Consider the following 22,862-nt stretch of genomic DNA (forward strand, 5'->3'; position numbering starts at 1 on the left):
TCTATGCTACGAGGTAGCGAGCGCAGGTGAAAAGGAGAAGTATCAGGAGAGGTATGATTAGAAGAAGGTAAAAAACGTGAGGCGTGCAACACGTCCGCGTGGAGAAGTGGCTGGTATATCTACTTTATCTGCTGTATGCTCTTCAGAGAGAGCGTCACAAGCACAACCGCACTAAAAGACCCCGGTACGGGTTTAGTGACGACGAGTGATCGGATGGCTCTGTTTATACAAGCGGCAGGCTGCATTGGCGGAAGACGCTATTCTATGCGGGTGCCACCGCAGACTCTGACCACGGTTTTTTTCAATTTCGCCTTGTGATGAATTATTGTGGAATCACATCTCACTCTGTAGTGTCTTGTTTGCGCAATAGCTGCTGAGATCACGATATATGTACATTGTACTGGTGGCCATCAGCTGCAACCGTCCTTCACCACCTCATGAACAACTCAGGTGAGGTATGATGATATGATCCGTATCAACAAACCGAGACATAGGCGCGCTAGAACCACGGTTAGTATGCGGATCTCCCTCGTATAGAATAGCTCGCTGCCAGAAACAGCATCAAATACACAAAATAGTAACAGACTATCAGCGTATTATGCATGAAAGCGGACAAGTCATCGGTTTTGAGTGTCGATGTCGTTGAGAAGTGTGAAAAACGAGGTGGGTGGACAGAGGCGAGAAAACTAGCAGGGTGTCGTCTTGGCATGCAGTAAACCACTGCCAGCCTTGCCAGGCGAAGCCCGGCGATATCATGACTTTCTTCTCGTGACAGAGAGAGAATCAATGGGGCCTGCCTGAACACCATTCTGGGTGAGGATTCGTGTGATTCTTTGTATCGTATATGCATATTCTCATAATTGACCTTGTAAGCACTCTCTGCAGTCATGTCAGCGTCGGCAGAAATTGCACCTCATCTCCCCCAAGCTCTCCACCACAAACCAACATTCGCAGCCACAAGCAGATCTAGCATTGCCAGTCCCTCAGGCTGGATGATCAGCTTGCCGAGCTTTGCTTGCTTTCCTCCAAAGCCACCTCCCGCTTTCTCTTGACCGAGTGTCAGATCGAGCTTTCCATCTTCATCAAACACGAAATCAACGCTGCCGTTGTCGCTGCTCGAGTCCAGCCTCCTGTGGAAGCCGGGAAGATAAGAAGACCTCCTATCACTGAGCGGAGTATTCGCCACCTTTGATGAAGCAGTAGGTAAATTGAAGCGCAGCTCCGAGACCTCCACGCCCGTCGTGGCCCCGTAGATCGAAGGTAAGTGATGTCGGCATTTCAGACTCCTACCCGAGACTCCCGTAGAGAACTCGCACCGCGCATTCCAAGGACTCGTGAATGTATAGCCTTTACTTCTTCGATCTGCATACGAAGACTGGCTGGAAACATTCAACGACGATCGACTCGCGGTCCAGCGTGACGACGATCCTTCGTCAAAAGAGCTGACAGATCCAGATTTGCCATGCTGACTGTACTCGTGCGCACTATACTTCGAGCCAGGCATATAGAGGCGTCTCCGGAAGACGCCATCAGGTGCATTACTGTTTCCTGAGCTTGTCGTATCTTGACTGACACGGGACTCGGGTCGCTCATCCGGGAGATATTGAGCATATGCAGGATTCGAGATGTCCAAAAAGAGCGGCGCGCCGCTTCGTTTGGTCCTTTGTGCGGCAGTCGGATTACGAAGAACAGCAGAAGAGATCTCTTCGAGCGGCGGATCATGAATGAGGGCAACATTCCATTGATCGCTTGATGCAGGGTCACGACGGATCAATGTCAGAGACCCTGGCTGCGGGAGGTCTGCCGAGTCAATAGGCAGCGGCGTTGGCTCCGAGACGGGCATTGTGTATGGGTTGTTCTCATCACTCGATTCGGCGCGGCGAAGGAGGTGCTTGTTGTAAGCGTGCAAAGATGGTTCATGTGGTTCCTGATCTGCAGGTGGCGAAGGCAGTGGCCGACTTCGTAGCACTGGCAGGCCTGGACTTGACAGGTTGCCATGGCCGTTGCTACCATTGCTGCTGCCTACCGGCTTACGTGCCAAACGACCATGCCTAGGCGGGCTGGGCGTTCTCCAGTGCACTTGTGATGGGCCATCGTCCAGAGGATATGGTGGGCTAGGAGGTGCAATCGGCCTTCTAGGCAGCACAGGTTTCCTTCGTAGTCTCTCCTCCGGTACTGGCAACAGACGTGATGCATCTGCGTCTACCGATGACGGTCGACTCGGCGGCACTTCATAATCTTCTGTTGCATTGACATGGATATAGTACAGGGAGCTCGCAACATCCTCTGCTGTGACGACCTTCTCACGCGGCTTCATGGGGGTGAGAAAGACATCCCGGCTTCCGGGCACTCGGGCAATGTAGAGTATCAGTGGCAGTCTCGGCGTCTCTGGGGGAATTCCTGCATGTCGGGGCGGATTGGCTGCAATGTCGGTGATGGCTGAGAGAGAAGTCGCTTCTACTATGGTAGCTTCCATATCGTATGTCATGCTTCCTGGCGTATGTGTACCTAGTAAGGTGGATTCGTCGTGGTTCGATGTCTCCGATCGAAGCGAATATGTGCTCCCTGTTGCCAGGCAGTCGCGCTCGACTATTCCACGCAGCCGCGTTACGGTCTCGAGAAAGATGGATGGTGAAGTTCGTACAGAACAAAGAGGAATGTGCGAGATGTGCAACAAATGATGGTTGTACGCAGCCCACACAGCAAACCTCCGTGAACGAATCGCAAGGATTACGACGAGTGAGGAGGCAATATGGTGGCTGAGCTGAGCCCAAGACGGACTATATGTCCATGCGGCGCCGACGAGCAGCAGCAGGCATCACAATAGCTGATCGCATCAGCCCATACGCTCCGCAAGATTCGCTCTTTTCTGTTGTCAGCATATGTAAATCACCGTTGCAGCGGATATGAAGGCCATGGAGTCGTGCAGAAGTGAAAGATGGCACCGGAAGTGTTTGGTTCACGGTTGGCCGGTCGATAATGCGGCTGCCGAAGCCCGAACGCCTGATGCGGTTAGACCGGCATAAGTTCCCCACTAGGTACTTTTGCCCTACTCGAAAATTGAAATTCGGTGTGAACATTGAGGTCGAGTTTAACGACGACAACGCGGCGACTTGCGTATCCACCTCGATACAGCCCAGATAATACTCCAGAATGGCTGAAGAGCAGAAAGACGTCTTGGACGGGCTGGAGGTGATATCAGTCGGCGCTCATGTGAAGAAGAGGAGATCTAACACAGCGACAGGAACGCCTCCAGAGCCACAGCAAAGCTTTCGAATCGCTGCTCGCACTGACACCTGCCCGCGACTACTATGGAGCACAGATTGAAGACGGATTGGACCCCGACAAACAATGGAACCGGAAGAAGCAAACGAAAGAGGAAAAGCGGGCTGCAAAGAAGGCGAAACTGGATCCTGCTAACCAAAAGACTGCTTTGGACGTCATGAAGGAACGCGAAAAGAAGAGGAAGCGCGAGCTGGGAATGGAAGACGCGGAGAGTGAGGCGGAGAAAGAAGTCGAGTCGCAAACCAACAGCAAGCGCCAGAAAAAGGACGAGTTGGATCCTGAAGTAAGGCGGAAGCAGATTGCCGAGAAGCGCAAGGCGAAGCGACAAGAAAAGAAGGCAAAGCTTGATGCGAAAGTCCTGAAAGCGAAAGCAAAGAGAGAGGCCAAGCTGAAGCAACAGTCGGAAGAAGCGCAGGCCGTGAACAGCCAGGCAAATGGTGGCGCTGAGGACGATGAACTCGACGACAATGACGACGACGACGACAACGACGATAGCGAAGATGACGCGGTGGAGATCAGTACCGCAGACCTGGCTGATGTCGACTTTTCTGGACTCGCCGGCTCCGACGCTGGAGACGAGGGGCACGACGATATTGAAGCAATCCATGAACATGAAAACGAAGAGGCATCTTCAGCACCGACAAGTCCGAACGTCGACAGTCCGGCTTTTGACGTTGCAACTAACGTTTCTGAAGCCTCCTCGTCCTCCTCTATAGATCCGCCACCCGCCGTGGACGACACCAAAAAGCCCACACCAAAGCAAAAATCCTCGACAAATAATGTCAAGCCTGTGGCCAAGGTGAATCCTGCGCATGAGCCCAAGATGAAAGCGCCCACACAAATTGCACTTCCCAAATTCGATCCATCCACAACAAACGCTGAGATGCCGTCTGGCACATCATCGCCCAAAATCCAAATCCCAAACGTGGACCAGGCTGAGCTGCAGGAGCGGCTACGAAAGCGCATCGAAGAGCTGAGAGCGAAGCGAAAGGCTGACGGTATCGACGGCAAGCCTGCCACATCCCGACAGGAGCTTCTTGACCAGCGAAGGCAGAAGGAAGAGCGCCGTAAAGCACACAAGAAAGAGCTACGTCAGAAAGCCAAGGAGGAAGAAGCACGAAAGCGCGAAGAACAGCTGCGTGGCTCTGGAAGTCCCGCGGCGGATATATTCAGTGGGCGGAACAGTCCCAGACCTCGCTCGCCTGCTGAGAACAGCTTCGCTTTCTCCAGACTGGCGTTCGAGGACGGCACATCCGCAGATGCTGGTCTTAGCACATTGAAGGATGCTGTGAAGAAGAAGGGACCCCAAGACCCGAAGACTGCTCTCCTAGCCGCACAAAAGAAGGAAGCCAGACTGGCCGGGCTTGATCCAGCCAAGAAAGCGGACATCGCAGAGAAGGACATGTGGTTGAATGCCAAGAAGCGAGCACATGGCGAAAGGATACGAGACGACACGAGCTTACTCAAGAAAGCCCTGAAGCGTAAAGAAAAGGCCAAGGGGAAATCTGAATCCGAGTGGACTGAGCGCAAAGAGGCTGTGGTGAAGGGCAAGGAGCTCAAGCAAAAGAAACGCGAAACAAATCTCGCCAAAAGGAGAGAAGAGAAGGGCTCCAAAGGTGGTGGTAAGAAAAAGGGCGGTAAGCCCGGTGGAGGCAAGAAAAAGCCCCGAGCGGGGTTTGAAGGCAGATTCAAGGCGTAGTAGGTAGGATGACTGCTATTCTTTGTGATATGGAGTGGCGCGCGATTGTATAGGTAGACATACATTTATGACAGACAAACAGGAGTGTGGAGAGCAACTTCATGAGATGGAATGCTTGGGTACCTAGGGTAAGGTAAGGTCAGGTATCTATCCTTAAAAAAAAACCACCTTTTCGACATGTTCCTTTCATTCGCGTTCTCTCTGTCTGTACGTTCATCGTATACATATATATATATGTAAAGTATACCCTCACCGTACACATCTTCCCAAGAATCGAACCCGTCGGGTAGGTACATACCTACAGTACATGGGACAAAAGTGATCTTTCGACTAAACCTCATTGCGTTTCCATTCTCCCTCCCATTGTCAGCTGCCCAGCCTGCCCCCGTCTTCAACACCTTACCCTCGGTACCTCACTGTGTAATTTTCCTTTGCCTTTTCAAAAAAGGAAGAGAATGGATGAATGGATAAGGTAGGAGGCAGCACTTGGCGAGGGAACAAAAATGACGAGTAGGTAGGTACATGTAGGGGAAGGACGGGATATCTATAAGGTCAGGTACCTTACGCTGGGGCTCTACGCGTGCGTCGATTGCAAAATGGTGAGAATGGTGAGAATAGTGAAGAGGGAATCACAGCCTACATGTACGGTGTACCTGTAACCTGTCCTAAATGATGACGATGGGCGGCTAGGTATGCTATCGAACATGCCGTGAATCGGTAAAACTAAAGGTACCTATACAAGGTAGGTTAGGTAGGTAGGTACATGTAGGTAGGTGGCTTTGAAACCGAAAAGTTCCGTTGTTGTATTTTCTTTCTTGCACACTTAGGTAAGGTAGGTAGGTATAGGTACCTTAGTTAGGTACCTACGCTACCTACCTGACATACCTACCTTACTCCTCACTTAAAACATCCATTCTATTTTTCCTCCGTCCATGAACTTTTTTTTATTTTTGTACACAGAGATAGATACATAAGTATCCTACCTACCTACACACGCCATCAGAGGAGTTTCACCCATCATCCCTGCAATGCTACAAGAATACCTATGCAAGTCGGGTATCTTCAAAGAGAAGCGCGAGAATGCCAGCAACACTAAAAGGAAAAGAAAAAACACACACACGCACACAAAGAAAATACCAGAACTCGCAGTAACTCTCGTGTGGATAATAGAGACTCTAGTCGTCCTTCCCTCCAGCGCTTGGGGTACTGGGAGTAGACTAGTCCATACATTTTCCGTACAGTAACAGCCGTAAGTTGTACACTCTTTTCTCTTCCTTTTCCTTTTCCTTGCTTCGATCACAATTTTTACTTCTTGTTGATGTCGAGGAGCTTGACATCGAAAACGAGGGTAGCTCCGCCGGGAATGGAAGGAGGCGCACCACGGCTACCATAAGCGTGGTTGGCAGGAATGGTGATACGTCGCTCACCACCAGCAGCCATGCCAGCGATACCAATGTCCCAACCCTTGATGACCTCTCCCGAGCCGAGCTTGAAGCTGAAAGGTTTGCCCTTCTTGTTGGAATCGAAGACCTTGCCGTCCTTCTCGAGCTTTCCGATGTAGCGCATGCTCACGCGGTCACCCGATTTGGCGGCTGGACCAGAACCGAGCTTGCGGTCATCAATCTTGACGCCCTGAACAGTACGAGGGCCGGAGGTAGCAGCAGCCTTGTCCTTCTTCGCGTCCTTGGTAGGGGTTGGGCCTTGCTCGAGCTCCTTGGCAAATGAGACCTTCTTGTCAGACTTGTTCGAGCCTGGGGCCTCGGCCTCCTTCTTTGCAACCTCGTCGGCTGGGGCGGCAGTGCCGTCGTTCTTCTTCAGTTTCTTCAATTGCTTCTTGCTCAGCTTCTCGTCCTTCTTGGTAGCATTGGCGATTAGCTCGTCGATGGTGGAGCTGTCGGCCGTCTCCTCCTCAGCGGGGCGCTTGTTCTTGCCCTTCTTCTCGGCTTTGGTGGCCTTGACGAGCGCTGGTGCCTCTTCATCATCTTCGATTTCGGTGATGCGTGGGTCCTCCATATCGTCGAGGTCATCCTCCTCGTCGTATTCGTCCAGCTCATCGCTGTCTGGCTCGAGATCGTAGTCGTCCTCGTCATCACTGTCTGGGTCGTACATGCCCTCGTGTCCGTGGTGGTGCTCATCGGCTGGCTGGACATAGTTGCCAGTCAGGTAGATGGAGTGGGTACCAGAAACCTTGAAAAGAACGCGCTCGTTCTCGCCAACAGTGATGTCAAGCGGTTGCTGGTAGTTCTAGATAGAAGCGTCAGCATTTTCCCATGTAATATGTTGCAGACAATATAACTTACTTTGGTGGGATCCAGAGTGCAGATGACGAACTCCTCGTACTCACCCTCGTCGTCACTGTCGGTCTCCTCGTCGTCCTCGTCGTCCTCATCATCCGCGGCAGGACGCTTGCCAAGAGCTTTGGCAGACTTTTTGCCGTTGACAAGCCCTGCATCCTCCATATCCTCGTCCTCATCGTCCTGCTCAGCGATGAGCTGGGCAATGGCTTTTTGAGCAGCAGCCTTGCGGGCAGCCTTGGTCTTGGCTGGGTCGCTTGGGCCGCCATTGACCTCTTCGTCTTCGCTATCTTCCTCGTCCGAGTCGCCTTGCTCCCCGATCATGCGCTCCAACTCCTCAATGTCGAAGTCGTCGTCGTCGTCGTCTTCCTCGTCCGAGTAGTCCTCGGTGAGCGCCTGGCGGATAATTTTCAGCGTCGCACGGGCTGGCACACCCTCATCTCCTTCAGGCTCGGCGCTTGGATCGATGGCAGCCATGGTGATGCGGTAGGCAGACGGAATATCAGGGCGCGCTGGGATGGCGACGTCCCCACAAGGCACCTCGAGGCCATAGAGGGCCATGGGAAGCATACCGGCCATTTTGTTGTACAAGACTCGGGGGCAAGGCGTTTTCGGCGATGTGCGCGACCTCCGTTGGTCTATTTTTTGGACAATACGATAGAGCGCGGATTGAAAGGCACTGCTGTCGAGATATTGACAAAAGTGGTGTTGATGTGGGAAAGAGGTTCAATGTGGCTGGACATTTTTTTTCTACAGAGCAGAGCTTGTTGCTTGCTCGGCGCGGCCCGTCGCTACAGTAGCTCCACTCTGCTACGCGACGGTCACGACATCACCGCGTCCGCTTCGCGACAGATACAGGTAGCCGACAAAGAAATTCACAAGTTTTTGTGAACAGCAGGCTGGAGATGGGTTTGCTCCTATACCGTGGCGATGATGTTCTAAATGATCGCGCAACGAACACTCGACACACTTCATCTGCATCTCAGTCGCCACCCTCATCTCCTAGCACGGTTCCAAACAATGCCCGACCAGCGACACGATGGGTTCACGGCTGGAGCAGAAGAGCACTCTGGTGCGGAAATGCATAGAAAACCACGACTTCACCGACGAGACTGGAGAGGAATATGAGGCCTCCAAGTTCGGCGGCTTCAAGGACTACTTCCGGCGCAAGAAGACCAAACTCCAAAACCTCGATGCAGATCTCCGAGCACGATCGCAAGACAAACCCCAGATCTTCAGGGGAGTGGTTTGCCATGTCAACGGTTACACCCAACCCTCTCTACACGATCTTCATACTTTGATCGTTCAGCATGGAGGCGGCTTCATTCAGTATCTGGATGGCAAGACTATGGTCACTCACATCATCGCGAGCAATTTAACTCGCAAAAAGAAGGAAGAGTTCAAGCGCTATCGAATTGTAAAGCCTGCTTGGGTTGTCGACAGTATCAAGGCTGGCAAGCTGCTCCCCTGGGATACGTATCGAGTTGTGGACGAAGGCGTGGCCCAGAAGGTTCTCGGCTTCGACAATGGACAAGTCGTGAGCCAGGTGAACAAAGCCACGCGGGGCTACCGTGAGCAGACAGACGCGAGTTGGTACACAAGTCAACTGCGTGGATCACAGTCGACCGCACCTAGTAAACCGCCCTTACTTACACAAACTGTCACCCCTGACATTGAAGAGATAGATGATGATGATGAATTTGGACTGCCAGATATTACGAGTTCCGTTGAGCAGGCACTGAATGAGGCCGAAAATTTGCCAACTGATCAGGACGACGGCGGCTCGCGCGCACCGGAAGTCGCAGGTGGACCGCAGACGCCCCCTCCCACAAGTCCGATGTCGCCGCCGCAGGAAGAGGCAAAGGTGGAAATCGAGGCGCAGAGTCCGGAGGCAATCGAACCAGAGCCGCCCCCTGGGCACCAATCTGTCTTGAGGCCACGCGAAGGCTCACAGGAACCAGATTACACGCATTCTCTTATCAGGAATTCTGAAGTACTGAAGAACATTTCTCCCACCAAGCTGGCTGCCATGACTGCGGAAGAGCACAATGCCTTGATACTATCTGATCCGAAGATTCGAAAGTCCACCGTGGTCCACCCCGACTTTCTGGAACAGTATTATCGCGAGTCGCGACTACACCATCTCTCTACCTGGAAGGCCGATCTCAAATCCCAGCTTCAGGCACTGGCTTCCGAGAAGTCCTCCTCCCAAAAGGCCAAACAGAAACGGCAGCCCGGGCAGAGACGCTATGTGATGCATGTTGATTTCGACAGCTTTTTTGCTGCAATCTCATTGAAGAAATGTCCTCAATACAAAGACAAGCCTGTTGCGGTCGCACATGGTGGTGGTTCTGGTTCTGAAATCGCGAGCTGTAATTACCCAGCACGAAAATTTGGCGTCAGCAACGGCATGTGGATGAAACGCGCACAGGAGCTCTGCCCAAGCATAAAGATATTACCTTACGACTTCCCAGGGTACGAGGACGCGAGTCGCAAATTCTACGATGCCATCATGGCTACTGGAGGCATCGTGCAGAGTGTCAGCATTGACGAGGCTCTCGTAGACATCAGTGTGATGTGCTTCACTGGCAGTGGCACTGATGGTGTCAGGCGTGATGAGGGTGCGGTGCATCGGGAACAGAGTAGAGCTGATGAGATAGCGCAAGCACTCCGAGATGAAGTTCTTCAAAAAACTGGTTGTGCTGTCTCCGTCGGCATCGGGGCCAATATACTACAGGCTAAAATTGCTTTGCGCAAAGCCAAGCCTGCTGGACAGTACCAGATCAAGCCAGACGATGTGCTGGAATTCATTGGGCAATTAGAAGTGCAGAAGCTTCCAGGGGTCGCTTGGAGCATTGGTGGCAAACTGGAAGAGATTGGCATCAAATTGGTCAAAGATGTCCGCGAAACATCGAAAGAGAAGCTGATCAACACCCTTGGCCCGAAAACTGGGGAGAAAATCTACGAATATGCTCGCGGAATTGACAAAACAGAAGTTGGAGAACAGGTCGTGCGCAAGTCTGTATCCGCGGAGGTCAATTGGGGCGTGCGCTTTGAGAACCAGGAGCAGGTGGACGAGTTCATGAGTGGGTTGTGCGGCGAGCTGCACAAACGTCTTATGAAGGAGCGGGTTAAAGGCCGACAATTGACCATGAAGGTCATGAAGCGTGCTGCAGATGCCCCTTTGGATCCACCAAAACATCTGGGACATGGCAAATGCGATGTCTTCAACAAAAGCTTGCAGCTCGGCGTTGCCACCAATGACCACGCACTGATCGCGAGAGAGGCAATTGCTTTGATCAAGTCGTTCAACATTTCGCCAGGCGAGCTGCGAGGCATAGGCATACAGATGCAAAAGCTGGACCAGATCAAGGTTGGCGCTGAGGGTGCGGATCAAGGCAGTCAACGACGATTGCAGTTCAAAGCCGGCCCTGGCTTTTCGAAAGCTGCACCATCTGTACCGCCAGTAGTCCCGAGAGATGACATCCAGGATGAAGGCCACACGCCGCCAAAGAAGCGCATCGCTGAAGCCAACAAGCCAAGCGCAGCATTCCGTCCAGCCAATCCTGGAACACCAAGCAAGAAACCACTGAATGTGTTGGGCACGCAGTTTGTACTGCCGACCCAAGTCGACCCTGCCGTCCTTGCTGAACTCCCTGAGGATATTCGAGCCAAGCTCGCTCGCCAGGTGCACGTCAAGGCTGGCGTCGAAGAAGTAGAAGAGGCTCCGCCAGCACCAGAGGTCATTCCGAAGCTGAGACTTGCCGATACGAAAGACTCTCTACCCCCGTCGAGAGCCCATTCACCAGCGACCATTGTGCCGCCACAATCGCAGCTTGACCTCAGCATCCTCAACGCATTACCCGCAGACCTTCGAGCTGAGGTGCTTGGTTTCTACAAAAAGCCCCAAGCAGGCCCAAGCAGACAAGGCGACCAATGTGTACTACCGCAATCGCCTCGCAAAAATCGTACACTGCCACCCCCTCCCCCAGTAGTCAAACGTGGTCGTGGACGTCCAAAAGGCGCCAAAAATCTCACTTCTCGTTTACGAAAAGTCGCAAACGACCGATCCACCTTAACACAGTCCAACTTCATTGCTCACAGCGCGCCCATACCTGCCATATCCGAAGCAGTAGCCTCCCATTCGTCCAAAAAATCTGCATCCGAAGTCGAAGAAGAGCAGCAGCTCGACCCAGAAGTCCTCGCCGCATTGCCCGCAGAGCTTCGCAAGGAAATCCTCGCGCAGCAGCGACAAGAACGTTTACAGCGCACGGGCGGAATTGATACTTCGCTGCATCAACGACCGAAGAAGAATTCATGGCTCAATGTCAACAACAAGAAAGAAACTTCGATAGTCGTGACAGATTCGGATTCGGGTCTGCCAGAACAGCATCCACAACGACAACAACATTCTTTCCTCCTCCCTCCTCGACCTCCCCAACCGACTTTCACGAGTCAAAAACTCAGCACATTGCCCGAATTACGCAGTGCGATTAGTGCATGGTTCCAAGAATTTCAGGATGAAGCGCCTTTTGTCGAGGATGTGGATGCGCTGATTACATATTTGAAAGCTGTAGTTCTAGACGAGAGGGATTTGGATAAAGCTGTCAAATTGGTGAAATGGATGGCTTGGGTGATTGAAGAACATGGTGAGGATGTGCCTGAAGATGTACTGAATGGTTGGACGGATGCGTTGGGGAGGACGAGGAGTGGTGTGCAGGATGCTGCGAGGGAAAGAGGGTTGGGGTGTGTTGTGTTTGAGTGATGTTTGAGTCGAGGACGATAACGAATAATGCAATGTCACAACCAATATTGATCTTCTCGGTAAGCCATGAAGGGCTGAATGAATTCAACGGGTGAATATTGAGAGAAGCTTGCCTGTGAGTCGTTGAAGTTGCATTGCAGGAACAGATGTAGATGAGTGAAGAAGAAAGTGATGTTTGCGTCAAGCATGTGGTCATGAATTCGATGCGAGCTGCCTGTGATATCTCTGTTCGAGTCTCTACACGCCACTTCACAGTTCGTCCCAAAGTCCCTCAGCCGTACGCCATAATCATAAGGAGGATGAAGAGAGCATCTAGAAGACAAGAGCGGCACCCTTGGTCTTCTTGTCACCACTGCAAATGATGTCAGTACGAATGTTGTGCACACTGGAAGTGGAATGAACGTACCCCAACTCGAAGTGCTTGCAACGCTTGAGTGCGAGCTGTGCCTTGGTCTTGCACTGAGTACACTCTAATCGGAGCACGACCTTCTTGGTCGTCTTGGCCTTCTTGTGGAACACAGGCTTGGTCTGACCACCATAACCGGATTGCTTGCGGTCGTAACGTCTCTTACCCTGAGCGAACAGGGAGGCCTATAGAAGAGCGTCAATATTATGCAGAAATATAACGAGTGAGGAAGAGAGCAAAGCCTCTTCTTCTCTCCATTCAAGGAAGAGTGTTATCATACCTTTCCAGCCTTGTACTGGGTGACCTTGTGCTGGGTGTGCTTCTTGCAGTCCTTGCCCTTGCAGTAGGTGCGGCGAGTCTTTGGTACGTTCACCTGTTAAATAAGACATGCGTGGTTAGCGACATGGTCTTTTCTTTATTCAGGGACGTCACGTTGAACAACGAATGGTCTTCAACGCGGCTCTCCGATGGGAAATGAATCCCATCCACCTTTTTGCGCCACGAGGACGCGAAAGGTGTTCCGCATATGGTATGTGTGTATCCTTTTGTCTACTGCTTCTTCCTGTCTATTTGGCTTCTCATAGCACAGTGCATGCATGCGCACAATGCGCATCTTTGCAGAGTCTTGCCTCATCCATCTTTTTCATGCTTCCATTCAATCATCCTCCTCTTGCGATACCATTGCGAATCGGAGAGCGGCGCTGTTCGTTCATCGTAGTGACTTTGAGCTGTTTCTTACCATCTTGGCGGTATTGCTCCGGTGTTGAGGTCGTTGGGTGGTGTAGAGTGGAAGTCCTGTATCTTCTGATGTTCCTGCAAATGCGGAGTTGAAAATCGGTGGAGGTCTCGCCAAGAATTTGTTGTTTCCTCAGGCACAGATCACATGATTTCGCGATGCCTTCACTCACAAGCGTTCTATGTTTGTGCGACATTAACGACAGCATCGGAGCTTTTGTGGCATTTATGGCTAGGCACAAATCATCGGACAATACTTAGCCAATCGGCATCTGTCTCAACGGAGACTTGCAAAGCTGTACAATCCTCGATCGTGGCAGCAAGTCTGGAGTGGACCATAATGCCGATTGGAGCTGGTAATGGTATGGCTTTACATTCTCTTCAATGCTGCGCTTCGAGGTATTATATAAGAAATGTCGTCGTAAAAGTGGTATCGTAGACTCCTCACTTCTCCTGGCTTCAAACCCCGCCTTCTCATATCACCAACAGCACCACCCTCACTTCCTTATCCCAGCCTTGGTACTCATACTCCTCGTTGCCTTGATCTGTGCTCCAAGAGGACTGGCCGGCTTCACCTGTTGTGCAGCAGCCTGTCCCAACTTCGACAGCCCATTATATCCTTTAGTCTGAGTAGACACTGTCTCAGCAAATCTCCCCAAATCAACAGGATATTCAGATCTTCTACGCTACCTGGGCAAGAATGGCCAAAGCACTCATGACAGCCGCAGTGCCAACCATTCCAGCTCGCACAGTATTCTGCCCACTCCACTTCTTGATCAAATCGAGTGTTTCCTGGTCACCAGGTGCACCAGAAGCTCCCGTGGCTCTAGCTTCGAGAGGTGTGAGAGTTGTAGGGCCCATGACTGCGATTGTGTAGGGGACGATGGAGGGTGCGATGACTGCTGCTGTTGCGTATAGGACTGAAGGAGATATTGGATAGCGGCCTGCGATTCCTCGTGCTATAGTAATGGATGTTAGCAAGAGTGGTGCGACTATGCGATTGGTGATACGCGATACGTACTCTGGAACGCTAGAAATCCAAAGCATGCTGCGCAGGTGATGGCAAAAGGTGGTGCAAATGACTTTCCGAGGTTGAACGCTTTGCTCCATTGCTTTGCAGTAAAGGTAGCTGAGTCTTTCGTGGCGCCTGTCTCCACGACTGGAATTGTCAGGACTGAGAAGGAGTAAATGTAGGCTGTTCCCCAATCAGCTGTATGCCATTTGTTGAAGACTCCGCTGTAGGCATACCCGTGAGAAAGGACGCGCTTGAAAGACCAATCAGTGCCGCTGCGGGCACCAGCTTTTGGGCAAAGCTCATCGTTGCAAGATGTTTTAGCTCGAGGTTTGGGGGTATTGGTTCGCGGAGGACGCGTTTGAAGCTTAGTTGGGTGAGAGGGCAAGATGGAATGCGTAATCAGGAAGTGAATGCCAGACTTAAGTACTTCTCTACGTGTTACGCTCCTATGATTGATGGCGACATGGGGGTTTGATCGCGGTGGTATAGTGTGGTTTACAGCGATGTTGATCGCGTCGATACTTACGTGAGGAGTCTACTGGTCGGACTCCGGTAAAACCGAAAAGTCCACCACAGCCCTGATGGATGGACAAGGCCAGGCCGGTACAACGTGGCGGCAACGATTGGCGCATGTTGGTATGAAGAGATGATGTGATGATTCTCGTGTATTGAGCAAATGTTTCGCCATGTAAAGTAAATTGGACTTGTATTGATGAGATGTTGTCAACTCCTAATTCCTGCCAGCTCAGGGCCGAAGCTCACTGGCAGGTTCTAAAGTGGAAGACAGTTTAATTTCCCCGTTCCGAGTGAGCCCATTCACAGATCGTGAGTGCATGTGTAGGCGCAAAGAAGAAAGGGTTATAGGTAAGGAAAGAACATGCAAGGTACGTTGCGCAAGCGTAGCGTGGTGATTGTGGAAGATCATGCAACCTTCTTTGGTTCCGATCCTTTCACGAACTTGGTATGCGTGCCAGTGGCCACGAGATTGCCTCTCTTACCGTCCATCACCTTGAAGATGTTGACTCGTGTAAAGGCAACATTGCCACCAACACGTTCTGCAATGCCTTCGATCTCAATCTCTTCGCCAACCTTGGCGCCACTCTGATAAGTGATGTGGATGTCCAAGGAGACTCCGCTGCCTGAGCGCAAGTCCCAGCTGGATACTGCCATGCCGCCAGCCCAGTCAACAATCGTGGCTGACACCGAGCCGTGCAGACTGCCTCCACTGTTCATGTGATCCTGTGAGAGAGGCAGTCTGGCGACGACGTGCCCTTTGGTGACATCGGTGATGACGATGGGCGTCAAGAGGAACTTGTAGATGGGGGACGTAGGCAGCTTGGTACGCACGAGTTCCTCGATGTGCAGGTGCTCCTGACTTTTCTCACCAGTCATGATGGGCGATTGCTATGCATGCGTGTCAGTCATCTGCAGATACACCACGACTACATCGGCCACGAGGAGAGTGGCAGAGAAGCGCGTGACGTGCAGTGGTGATTTTGGGAGGGTGTTGTGCGGCGGTTGTACCTTTGAAAACGGAGATTTGAGCGGTGCGAGAAGTTTGCCATCAGCCGTGCGCGCCTCAGTAGTAGAAAAAGCTTGCTTGGAGCTTCTTCATCGTGACGTCGAAAACAGCTGGACAGTGGACACCACGCTCCATTATTGATTATTGTTGGCTGCTCACTACGCGCTCCTCTTATACCAGTTGAGTATTGCTGTCTCGCGCTTTCCTTCTCCTTCTCGCTCTCTTCTTCCTCTTCTTCTTCTTCTTCTCCTCCTTCTTCTACCTCCCCTTCTTCTCTTGCTCCTTGCTCTCCTTTGGCTCCTAAGACATGCTCGTATTGTGGATATTTGGCGAGACGCGTGATGCAACCGGAAGCTTAGTTGCCTAGAATCAGCTGCGACGATCGCTTTTATTCTCTCCCACTTCCCCTTTACACGAAACGCAGTCAAATTGGCGCGTCTCGATCGCCTTCCAGGGCTCTCTGGCTGGGCACAGACCGTTAGGAAGAGTTTACCTTCATTGGTGTGCGACTCTGAACACAAAGGCAGGTCAGCGACCCAGCCAAAGACAGGGCCTGCTCAATGGGCCGACAACACGCCCAATATGGCTGCCCAGGAGGAGAGCGGGAGGAGCTATCTGAGCAAGCTGTCACCTTGGACACGAAGTCCAACAATCATGCCCAGTAAAGACAAAGATGGAGAGCCAGAACCAGCACCATTGCAACAACAAAAGGGAGCAGACCATGTAATCAGCCATAGACACCGACTGAGCCTGCGGAAGTATCCTCGAGATTGCCCCAGGCTACGACCACAATGGTTCCACGCCGTAGATGTGCCCAAAAGACGACCCAACCTCAGCGGAGTAGTGAAGGAGGACGAGAAGCCACCTGGAGTGCCGAAGAAGTATGCTTCGTTCTCGAAAACAGACTCGAAGGCGATTGAAGCAGCATTCCAGAAGCTGTTGGAGGATGAAGATGCAGATGACAAGACGAGGACACCCAGTGGGGATATGACGCAAGGACGACTAGACGGCAAACCGAGTAATGCAAGCCTAAAGGAGCGCACAGCTGGCAATACTACCACGAGCATCAAGGTGCCAGTCAACGAGGACTATCTCTTCGATGTAGACGTGGAGCAGCGAGAGCTAGGGCCGGCGTATTGGCATGGCCCAGTGTACGATGTTCGCAGAGGGACGTGGTTCTACCAAGATGGAAGTGTACAGCGGCCGTGCGATGAGAACCTGGCCGCGCAGCTAGAAGAGGGTTACCTGAAAGTAAAAGCTTGGAAGCTACCGCCACCGCAGAAGGATATACCACTAAAAGCACGATCAGCTTCGCAACCGAAGTCAAGACCAACTTCATGGACGCCAGGGCAAGATATCAGTGCGCTAACAGAGCAGACTATCCCGTCCAAGGGATCCAGCTCAGATCTTCGTAAGAAGGCTGTAGAAGACTCTGTAGCAGCAGGTAAGCCTACCGAGAGTTCGCGAGATGAGCATGCGCAGAATACGTATCGGCTGTTCGGAGCACACATGAACAGTGTGGTAACCTATCAGGACGCTACTACCGCTTGGCTATTGACCGACGATTGGATGACACGGATGAATTACACTGTATATCAGCGATTCACGTCCGGGTTCGCAGGTGTCAAAGTCACCCGCGGATGGGTGAATCCCGAGCAAAAGAAGGAGAGCAAAGACGAGAAGACTGGAAAGATGGCCGAGGACAAATCGAAGGCGTCGAAAGACGACCAGACAGGTGAAGACGTGGGGGAGAGCAAGATTGAGCGGGTTAGCACATCCGAGAACATGCGACTATCGCTTCAACGTCAGATGTCAGCTCTGATGGAGAATCCGAGTCAAAGTGAAGATCGTGCCAAGCAAGAAGAAGAGGCACGGAAACGTGATGAACGGGAAATAGAAGATGACTATCGCGAGACCGAGGGAGATGAGCAAGGTCGTGATATCGAGCACCTGATTCTCGTCACCCATGGAATAGGTCAACGGCTGGGCCTTCGCATCGAAAGTGTGAACTTCGTGCACGATGTGAACACTTTGCGCAAGACGATCAAAGCAGTTTACGCAGAGTCACCAGATCTCAAAGCTCTGAATTCCGAGCTCGACGGTGCAGAATCGGTCAACAGCCGAGTGCAAGTCCTGCCAATCGCATGGCGACATCTGCTCGATTTCCCCAAGCAAAGTCTACGGCACAATCGCAAAGAGCACGATCTAGGCGATACTGATATTGACGATGAGGACTATCCAAACCTGGAAGATATCACGGTGGACGGCGTGCCTGCTGTTCGCAACCTCATTACAGATCTCGCTCTGGATATTCTGCTTTATGATTCGCCAGCATACAAGGACCACATCTCCAGTCTTGTGCTCAGCGAGCTGAATAGAATATACCATTTGTTCATGGAGCGAAACCCCAGATTCCAGGGCAAAGTGTCTTTTATTGGGCACTCCCTGGGCAGCGCAATCATGTTCGACATCCTATGCCGACAGGATCGACAGCCTAAGCGAAGAGGCGAGCCCAACATGAAGCTCGACTTTGAGGTGGAGGACTTCTATGCACTCGGGTCGCCTGTTGGTCTGTTCCAAATGCTCAATGGGCGCACGATTGCAGCTCGTCAAAAGACTGGTCAGCACAATCGTGCTGGTAGCCATGTGGGCAGTATGGAAGATCCCATGCTGGGAGCACCTTCAAAGAAGCAAAAGGATGTGACGCCTGCACATGTACAAGGCGAGAATCCCGTGGCAAGGCCAAAGTGCGACCAGATGTTCAATATCTTCCATCCTACGGATCCGATTTCGTACCGCGTGGAGCCTCTCATTTCGCCTGCAATGGCGGCACTGAAGCCGCAGCCCTTGCCCTACACGAAGCGAGGCATCTTTGGTGCGCCTGTCGGACAGGGTCTGACCGGCATAGGCTCCCGAGTCAGTCAAAGTGTCAGCAGCATGTGGACAAGTATGGCGTCAAGCTTGCTGACGCGGGGGCTGGGGTACGGCGAAGAGCCTACTAGGGCTGGTCTCGTAGCCGCCAAGAGCAGCGTACCCTTGTCTAAGGGACTAGGGACAAACGTGCCAGTCGCAACCAGCAGTGGTGCTGGCACAAACATTACTGCAGGTGGTGTTCTTCCCACTTTGAATGCGGGAGATGGTGAAGTTCAGCCTATTGGCCAAGCGAGACACGATCAAATCGCTGCAGACGTCCAGGCTTCTCACAACAAGCAACTTCATCCTCCGACGCTCATTGACAACGAGCTCACCACTCTCTACAGCGACTTTGAGAAACGCCGGAAGTCAGTGCAGAATGATGCAGAGAACCGGGATCTTGGAGCAGGAGGCACCAAAGGTACTCCTGAATGGCAGGAGGCAGAAGAGCGAGGCAAGAAGTTGAGAAAAGAAGAGGACAAGGTCAGAAGACTGAACAGTAATGGTCGCGTGGACTATGCTATTCAGGAAGGCGCTTTCGACATTAACTTGATCGCGGCTATTGCGAGTCATCTGTCGTATTGGAGCGATGAGGACGTCAGCCACTTTATTCTCTCGCAGCTATTGAGTCGGCATCGCGTGGCACGGCCGAGCGCGGGTTCTGGTGGTGGTGGTGTTGGTGGTGGAAGTACAACCGCGAAGCCCAAGTGGGATTCAGCATAGGTAGCCTCTGTTCCACACAATGTGCACTCTTTCCACGTCCCTTGTCACTCGTATGTCCACGTCTGCCTTGTCCTCTTCGTCATCGCCCATTATCCTTCAACCCCCGCGTGAGAGCAAGGGAGAGAGAGAGAGAGAGACCGGTATCAATCAAGGCAGCATCGCCAACCTCCCATTCCCAATCCATCCATTCCATACCCCCCACCCCCCAGCAGCACCAGCAAGCTCCCTCGCCAGATCCTCCGCCGTCCTACCCCTCGCATCTTTCAAACTCCGAATATCCACCATCCCACTCTGATCCCCCCGCATCACCTCCAACGTCGCCGCCTCCTGATACACCACAGCAGGGAATTCCAATTCAGGCAATTCTGACGCCAATAATAACAGCAGCCAGGCCACTTCGCGATGTCCGTGGGCCACTGCGGCGTGGAGACCGGATTGCATCCCATTGAGAGGGTCCTGGTAGCGGAGGATATGGGAAGCGGGTGGTGAGGTGTTTTCTTCTTGTTGTTCTTCTGGGTTATTGTTGTTGTTGGTGTTGCAGCTTTTAATCAAGTCTGCAATGGCGCGATGATCGCCTTGTTTGCAGAATTCGAGAAAGGCGCGAGATTTGCGCTCTTCGGGATAGGCGTGCAAATAGGATTCTTCTTGCAGGATGGGGAAGATGTCGATTTGGGATTGGAAACCTCCTTCGTTGTGGAGATTGACGAGGATTTGGGGGTCAGAGGAGGTTCCTGTTGTTGTTGTTGTTGTTGTTGCAGATGAGGAAGATCCTGCTGTTGCTGCTGGGGTGGTGATGTTTCGGCCGCATTTGGGACATGTTTCGATTTCGTAGGAATCGAGCAGGCATTCCCAGTGGAAGTGGTGGCCGCAGGAGAGTTGGACGTCGTCTGGGACGGTGGCTGTGGCACCTTCATCACCATCATCATCACCATCATCCGTACTCATGGGGATGTCTCCCTCTGCGTCGGAGAGGACTTCCAAATCCTCGTCAGCATCACCATCATCATCATCATCATCATCGTGCACTTCCACCACCAGTGGCTTTGCGCACTTGGCGCATAAAGAAGACATGAATGATGATGATGATGATGATGTGTGTTTAGCTTTTTTCAGTGCTCGGTTGGACGGGGCTTTATGGGAACCGATAGAAAAGAAAAACCATGTCATCCATGTCCGGTGCATGTGACGGTTAGGATGTCTTGAAGAACCCCTGCTCAAATGAGGCCCGTATCGGCAGTTGACTCGAGCCGATTTGCGTTTATGCGTGTCTTAGTGTGGTGACTGGTCGTGAGGTATTATTTTTATTTATCATTTTGCCTGTGAGACCCGTACATAGAGGGAAGACGGCGAACGGTACACCTTGGCCTGGGAGAACTAAATTTACGAACGAGGTACTACTACTACCTTTAACTCTACTACGACTATATTCCTACTATTCTCTACGCTGCTTGCTGCTACTGTTACCGCTGCTGCTGACCTACCTACGCACTCGCATTCATCAGTTGCTCTTCTCAGATTTCCCATTGTTCTCATCATTCTCCAATTGCCCTGCTGCTGGGCTGCCTGACTGCCTGGCTGGCAACGTGACGCTCATTCTTGGGGCCGCTGGGGGATGGAACAGCACCGATAGCGGGCGTGTAGAGAGACGAGTTGCCGCCACCATGGGCGAGAGGAAATCGCACGTGAAAAGTCGTATGGGATGCATACAATGCAAAGCCCGCAGAGTCAAGGTACGCCGCCGATCACAGGGCCGCAAAAATGCCCGTCCGAGAGTAAACTCTCTCTCTCTTTTTTGTCCTTCCCTCGGTTGTCGTTTTGATACCGCAGCGCGCTGACAGCAAGTTTGCCCCATCGGTGCGCGCAGTGTGATGAAAAACATCCGACGTGCAGTAACTGCAGGCGACGACAGGAGCAATGCTCGTACAGACATCCGACGCCCAGCATCGCGTCCACGCCGGACTCGAGCGGCGGACTGGGCGGACTGGGCCAGGCAAATGGAAGCGCCATCTCCTACCAACTGCACATCAAGCAGTTGGAGCTGATGCATCACTTCGCCGCCGAGACCTACTCGACCTTACTGACGCATCACGGTCCGAATCACAAGCGAATCGAGCTGCCCCGACTCGCCTTTGAGCATGCGTTCCTGCTCGACATTGTCTTTGCCATCACCTCCCTCCACCTCGCGCACCTACGGCCGAATGAAGCCCCATGGCGAATCGCAGATGCCATGCGCTACCAGGCGCAAGCCATCGCCGCCACGCGACAACGCGTCCAGAAGCTAGAAGCCTCGGAATGTCGTGCCATGTATCATTGCTCTTCCCAGTTGGGAGTCATTGCACTGGCCTTCCGTGCGGTGGATTGTGACAGTGCCGAAACTTCCATGCCCTCCGAGACGTTTCGACAGTTATCCCACCTGTGGCGAGGAACCTACTCCATTCTCTTGGCGACGAAAGAATTAATTTCCCCGCAAGACTACGATGTCTTCTTTCCCGCCCTGACCTGGGCCGTCAAACCGGATCGTGAACCCACCCCCAGGTTGGACTCCTTCCTCGACATGCTGACCGCAAAAGCAAAAGCAAAAGCGAACTCGGATGCGAAAGATGTGGTGGTTCCGTTTGGTCCGGGGGTGTCGATGGAGCGCGAGCCGATTACCGGCTGTCTGGTCGCCATTGGCAAATTACAGATTCTCTTCCAGCTGTGTGAACCCGAGCCATCTCGAATTCTGGCCTGGCTCGTCGAGGTCCCTCAGGTATTTTGGGATCTGGTGGGTGAGAGGAATGTGCTGGCGTGCGCAGTGGTGTTGCTCTACAGTGTCACGTACGTGAAGCTCGAACATCGCTGGTGGGCTCGAGGAGTACGACGTCAAATTGCGGACGAGTTGTCCCCGATTGTCGCAGAAGGAGATCCCGACTTTCTGGATTTGGTGGCGTGGGTGAAGACTGTAGAGAGTAACACCATGTTTGAATGATGGCTTTTCACCAGATAAGGGATGTTCCAGTCTGAGGGCAAGAGGGGTTGTCACTAAACTTGAGACTTGCGTCGAAAACGCCTCTTCGACGAAGAAGCATCATGGGACTGAGTGAGAGGAAGACCCCACCGTATCAAACACAGGAAGCATCCACCGCCCCGGAGTACCCACGAACGAAAAATGACCATGTCAGGGCTGCTCTCTCTCCCCGCGTCCGGCTCACGAACGCTGGTCGGTCGGCACCCCAGTGCCCTTGCGAACGAACAAGGTCCTCTTCTACCTTACCTATTTACCTACCTACCACCCATCGATGCTCGCACACCCAATCATGCATGCAAGCTTCCCCATCTGGACTGAGTGACAGATCTGCGACGAACAAAAGTCATATATCTCCAAACTCGAGAGCAGCAAAAAAAGCAGATCTGATGGCATCTAATCCATCCTTGCGACGACGACGACGACCAATCAAGGGAGGAGGGCAGAGAGAGAAGAGAGAAAAGAGAGCCCCCCCCCCCCCCCCCCCCCCCCCCCCCCACC

General features: G+C 52.4%; 10 protein-coding genes across 10 annotated transcripts in view; 4 read left to right on the forward strand and 6 right to left on the reverse strand.

Moving 5' to 3' along the window:
- Nucleotides 1–817: 817 nt before the first annotated feature.
- SEPMUDRAFT_149119 (uncharacterized protein) lies at nt 818–2,872 on the reverse strand. The gene has a single exon (XM_016905354.1). The coding sequence runs from the start codon at nt 2,486–2,488 to the stop codon at nt 914–916; it is 1,575 nt and encodes a 524-aa protein (XP_016760570.1). The 5' UTR covers nt 2,489–2,872; the 3' UTR covers nt 818–913.
- Nucleotides 2,873–3,098: 226 nt separating this feature from the next.
- Nucleotides 3,099–5,139, forward strand: SEPMUDRAFT_149120 (SURF6-domain-containing protein). Its single transcript, XM_016905355.1, has 2 exons — nt 3,099–3,192; nt 3,245–5,139. The coding sequence occupies exons 1-2, from the start codon at nt 3,154–3,156 to the stop codon at nt 4,982–4,984; spliced, it is 1,779 nt and encodes a 592-aa protein (XP_016760571.1). The 5' UTR covers nt 3,099–3,153; the 3' UTR covers nt 4,985–5,139.
- Nucleotides 5,140–5,911: 772 nt separating this feature from the next.
- On the reverse strand, nt 5,912–7,970 carry SEPMUDRAFT_85454 (FKBP_C-domain-containing protein). Its single transcript, XM_016910383.1, has 2 exons — nt 7,285–7,970; nt 5,912–7,228 (listed from the first exon to the last, which is right to left on the reverse strand). The coding sequence occupies exons 1-2, from the start codon at nt 7,855–7,857 to the stop codon at nt 6,290–6,292; spliced, it is 1,512 nt and encodes a 503-aa protein (XP_016760572.1). The 5' UTR covers nt 7,858–7,970; the 3' UTR covers nt 5,912–6,289.
- Nucleotides 7,971–8,507: 537 nt separating this feature from the next.
- On the forward strand, nt 8,508–12,096 carry SEPMUDRAFT_149122 (DNA repair protein). The gene has a single exon (XM_016905356.1). The coding sequence runs from the start codon at nt 8,627–8,629 to the stop codon at nt 12,041–12,043; it is 3,417 nt and encodes a 1,138-aa protein (XP_016760573.1). The 5' UTR covers nt 8,508–8,626; the 3' UTR covers nt 12,044–12,096.
- A 259-nt stretch (nt 12,097–12,355) lies between these two features.
- Nucleotides 12,356–13,191, reverse strand: SEPMUDRAFT_141364 (Ribosomal_L44-domain-containing protein; the record flags this gene model as incomplete). The annotated part of the gene is made up of 4 exons (XM_016902962.1): nt 12,356–12,395; nt 12,450–12,634; nt 12,730–12,822; nt 13,189–13,191. The coding sequence occupies 4 exons, from the start codon at nt 13,189–13,191 to the stop codon at nt 12,356–12,358; spliced, it is 321 nt and encodes a 106-aa protein (XP_016760574.1).
- Nucleotides 13,192–13,865: 674 nt separating this feature from the next.
- On the reverse strand, nt 13,866–14,502 carry SEPMUDRAFT_45218 (uncharacterized protein; the record flags this gene model as incomplete). Its single annotated transcript, XM_016908957.1, has 3 exons — nt 13,866–14,128; nt 14,206–14,379; nt 14,433–14,502. 3 exons carry the CDS (start codon nt 14,500–14,502, stop codon nt 13,866–13,868), a joined length of 507 nt encoding a protein of 168 aa, XP_016760575.1.
- A 380-nt stretch (nt 14,503–14,882) lies between these two features.
- SEPMUDRAFT_149126 (Thioesterase/thiol ester dehydrase-isomerase) lies at nt 14,883–15,737 on the reverse strand. The gene is made up of 2 exons (XM_016905357.1): nt 15,724–15,737; nt 14,883–15,603 (listed from the first exon to the last, which is right to left on the reverse strand). The coding sequence occupies exon 2, from the start codon at nt 15,589–15,591 to the stop codon at nt 15,121–15,123; it is 471 nt and encodes a 156-aa protein (XP_016760576.1). The 5' UTR covers nt 15,592–15,603; nt 15,724–15,737; the 3' UTR covers nt 14,883–15,120.
- A 231-nt stretch (nt 15,738–15,968) lies between these two features.
- SEPMUDRAFT_149127 (DDHD-domain-containing protein) lies at nt 15,969–20,532 on the forward strand. Its single transcript, XM_016905358.1, has one exon. It carries the CDS (start codon nt 16,304–16,306, stop codon nt 19,355–19,357), a length of 3,054 nt encoding a protein of 1,017 aa, XP_016760577.1. The 5' UTR covers nt 15,969–16,303; the 3' UTR covers nt 19,358–20,532.
- SEPMUDRAFT_8472 (uncharacterized protein) lies at nt 19,580–20,422 on the reverse strand (the record flags this gene model as incomplete). Its single annotated transcript, XM_016910363.1, has 2 exons — nt 19,580–20,316; nt 20,356–20,422. Coding segments are annotated over 2 exons (804 nt in total), but the record flags the coding sequence as incomplete, so codon positions are not given.
- Nucleotides 20,533–20,735: 203 nt separating the features above from the next.
- The window catches only part of SEPMUDRAFT_85476 (uncharacterized protein), a 2,681-nt gene continuing 554 nt past the window's right edge, over nt 20,736–22,862 (forward strand). The window contains exons 1-2 of the mRNA XM_016910385.1: nt 20,736–21,087; nt 21,222–22,853. Of these exons, the coding sequence (XP_016760579.1) occupies nt 21,019–21,087; nt 21,222–22,325 (1,173 nt within the window). The 5' untranslated portion in view covers nt 20,736–21,018 and the 3' untranslated portion in view covers nt 22,326–22,853. The remainder of the gene's footprint in view (nt 21,088–21,221; nt 22,854–22,862) is intronic.

This window comes from Sphaerulina musiva (assembly GCF_000320565.1).
Source record: "Sphaerulina musiva SO2202 unplaced genomic scaffold SEPMUscaffold_5, whole genome shotgun sequence".
Taxonomy (NCBI): Eukaryota; Fungi; Ascomycota; class Dothideomycetes; order Mycosphaerellales; family Mycosphaerellaceae; genus Sphaerulina; species Sphaerulina musiva.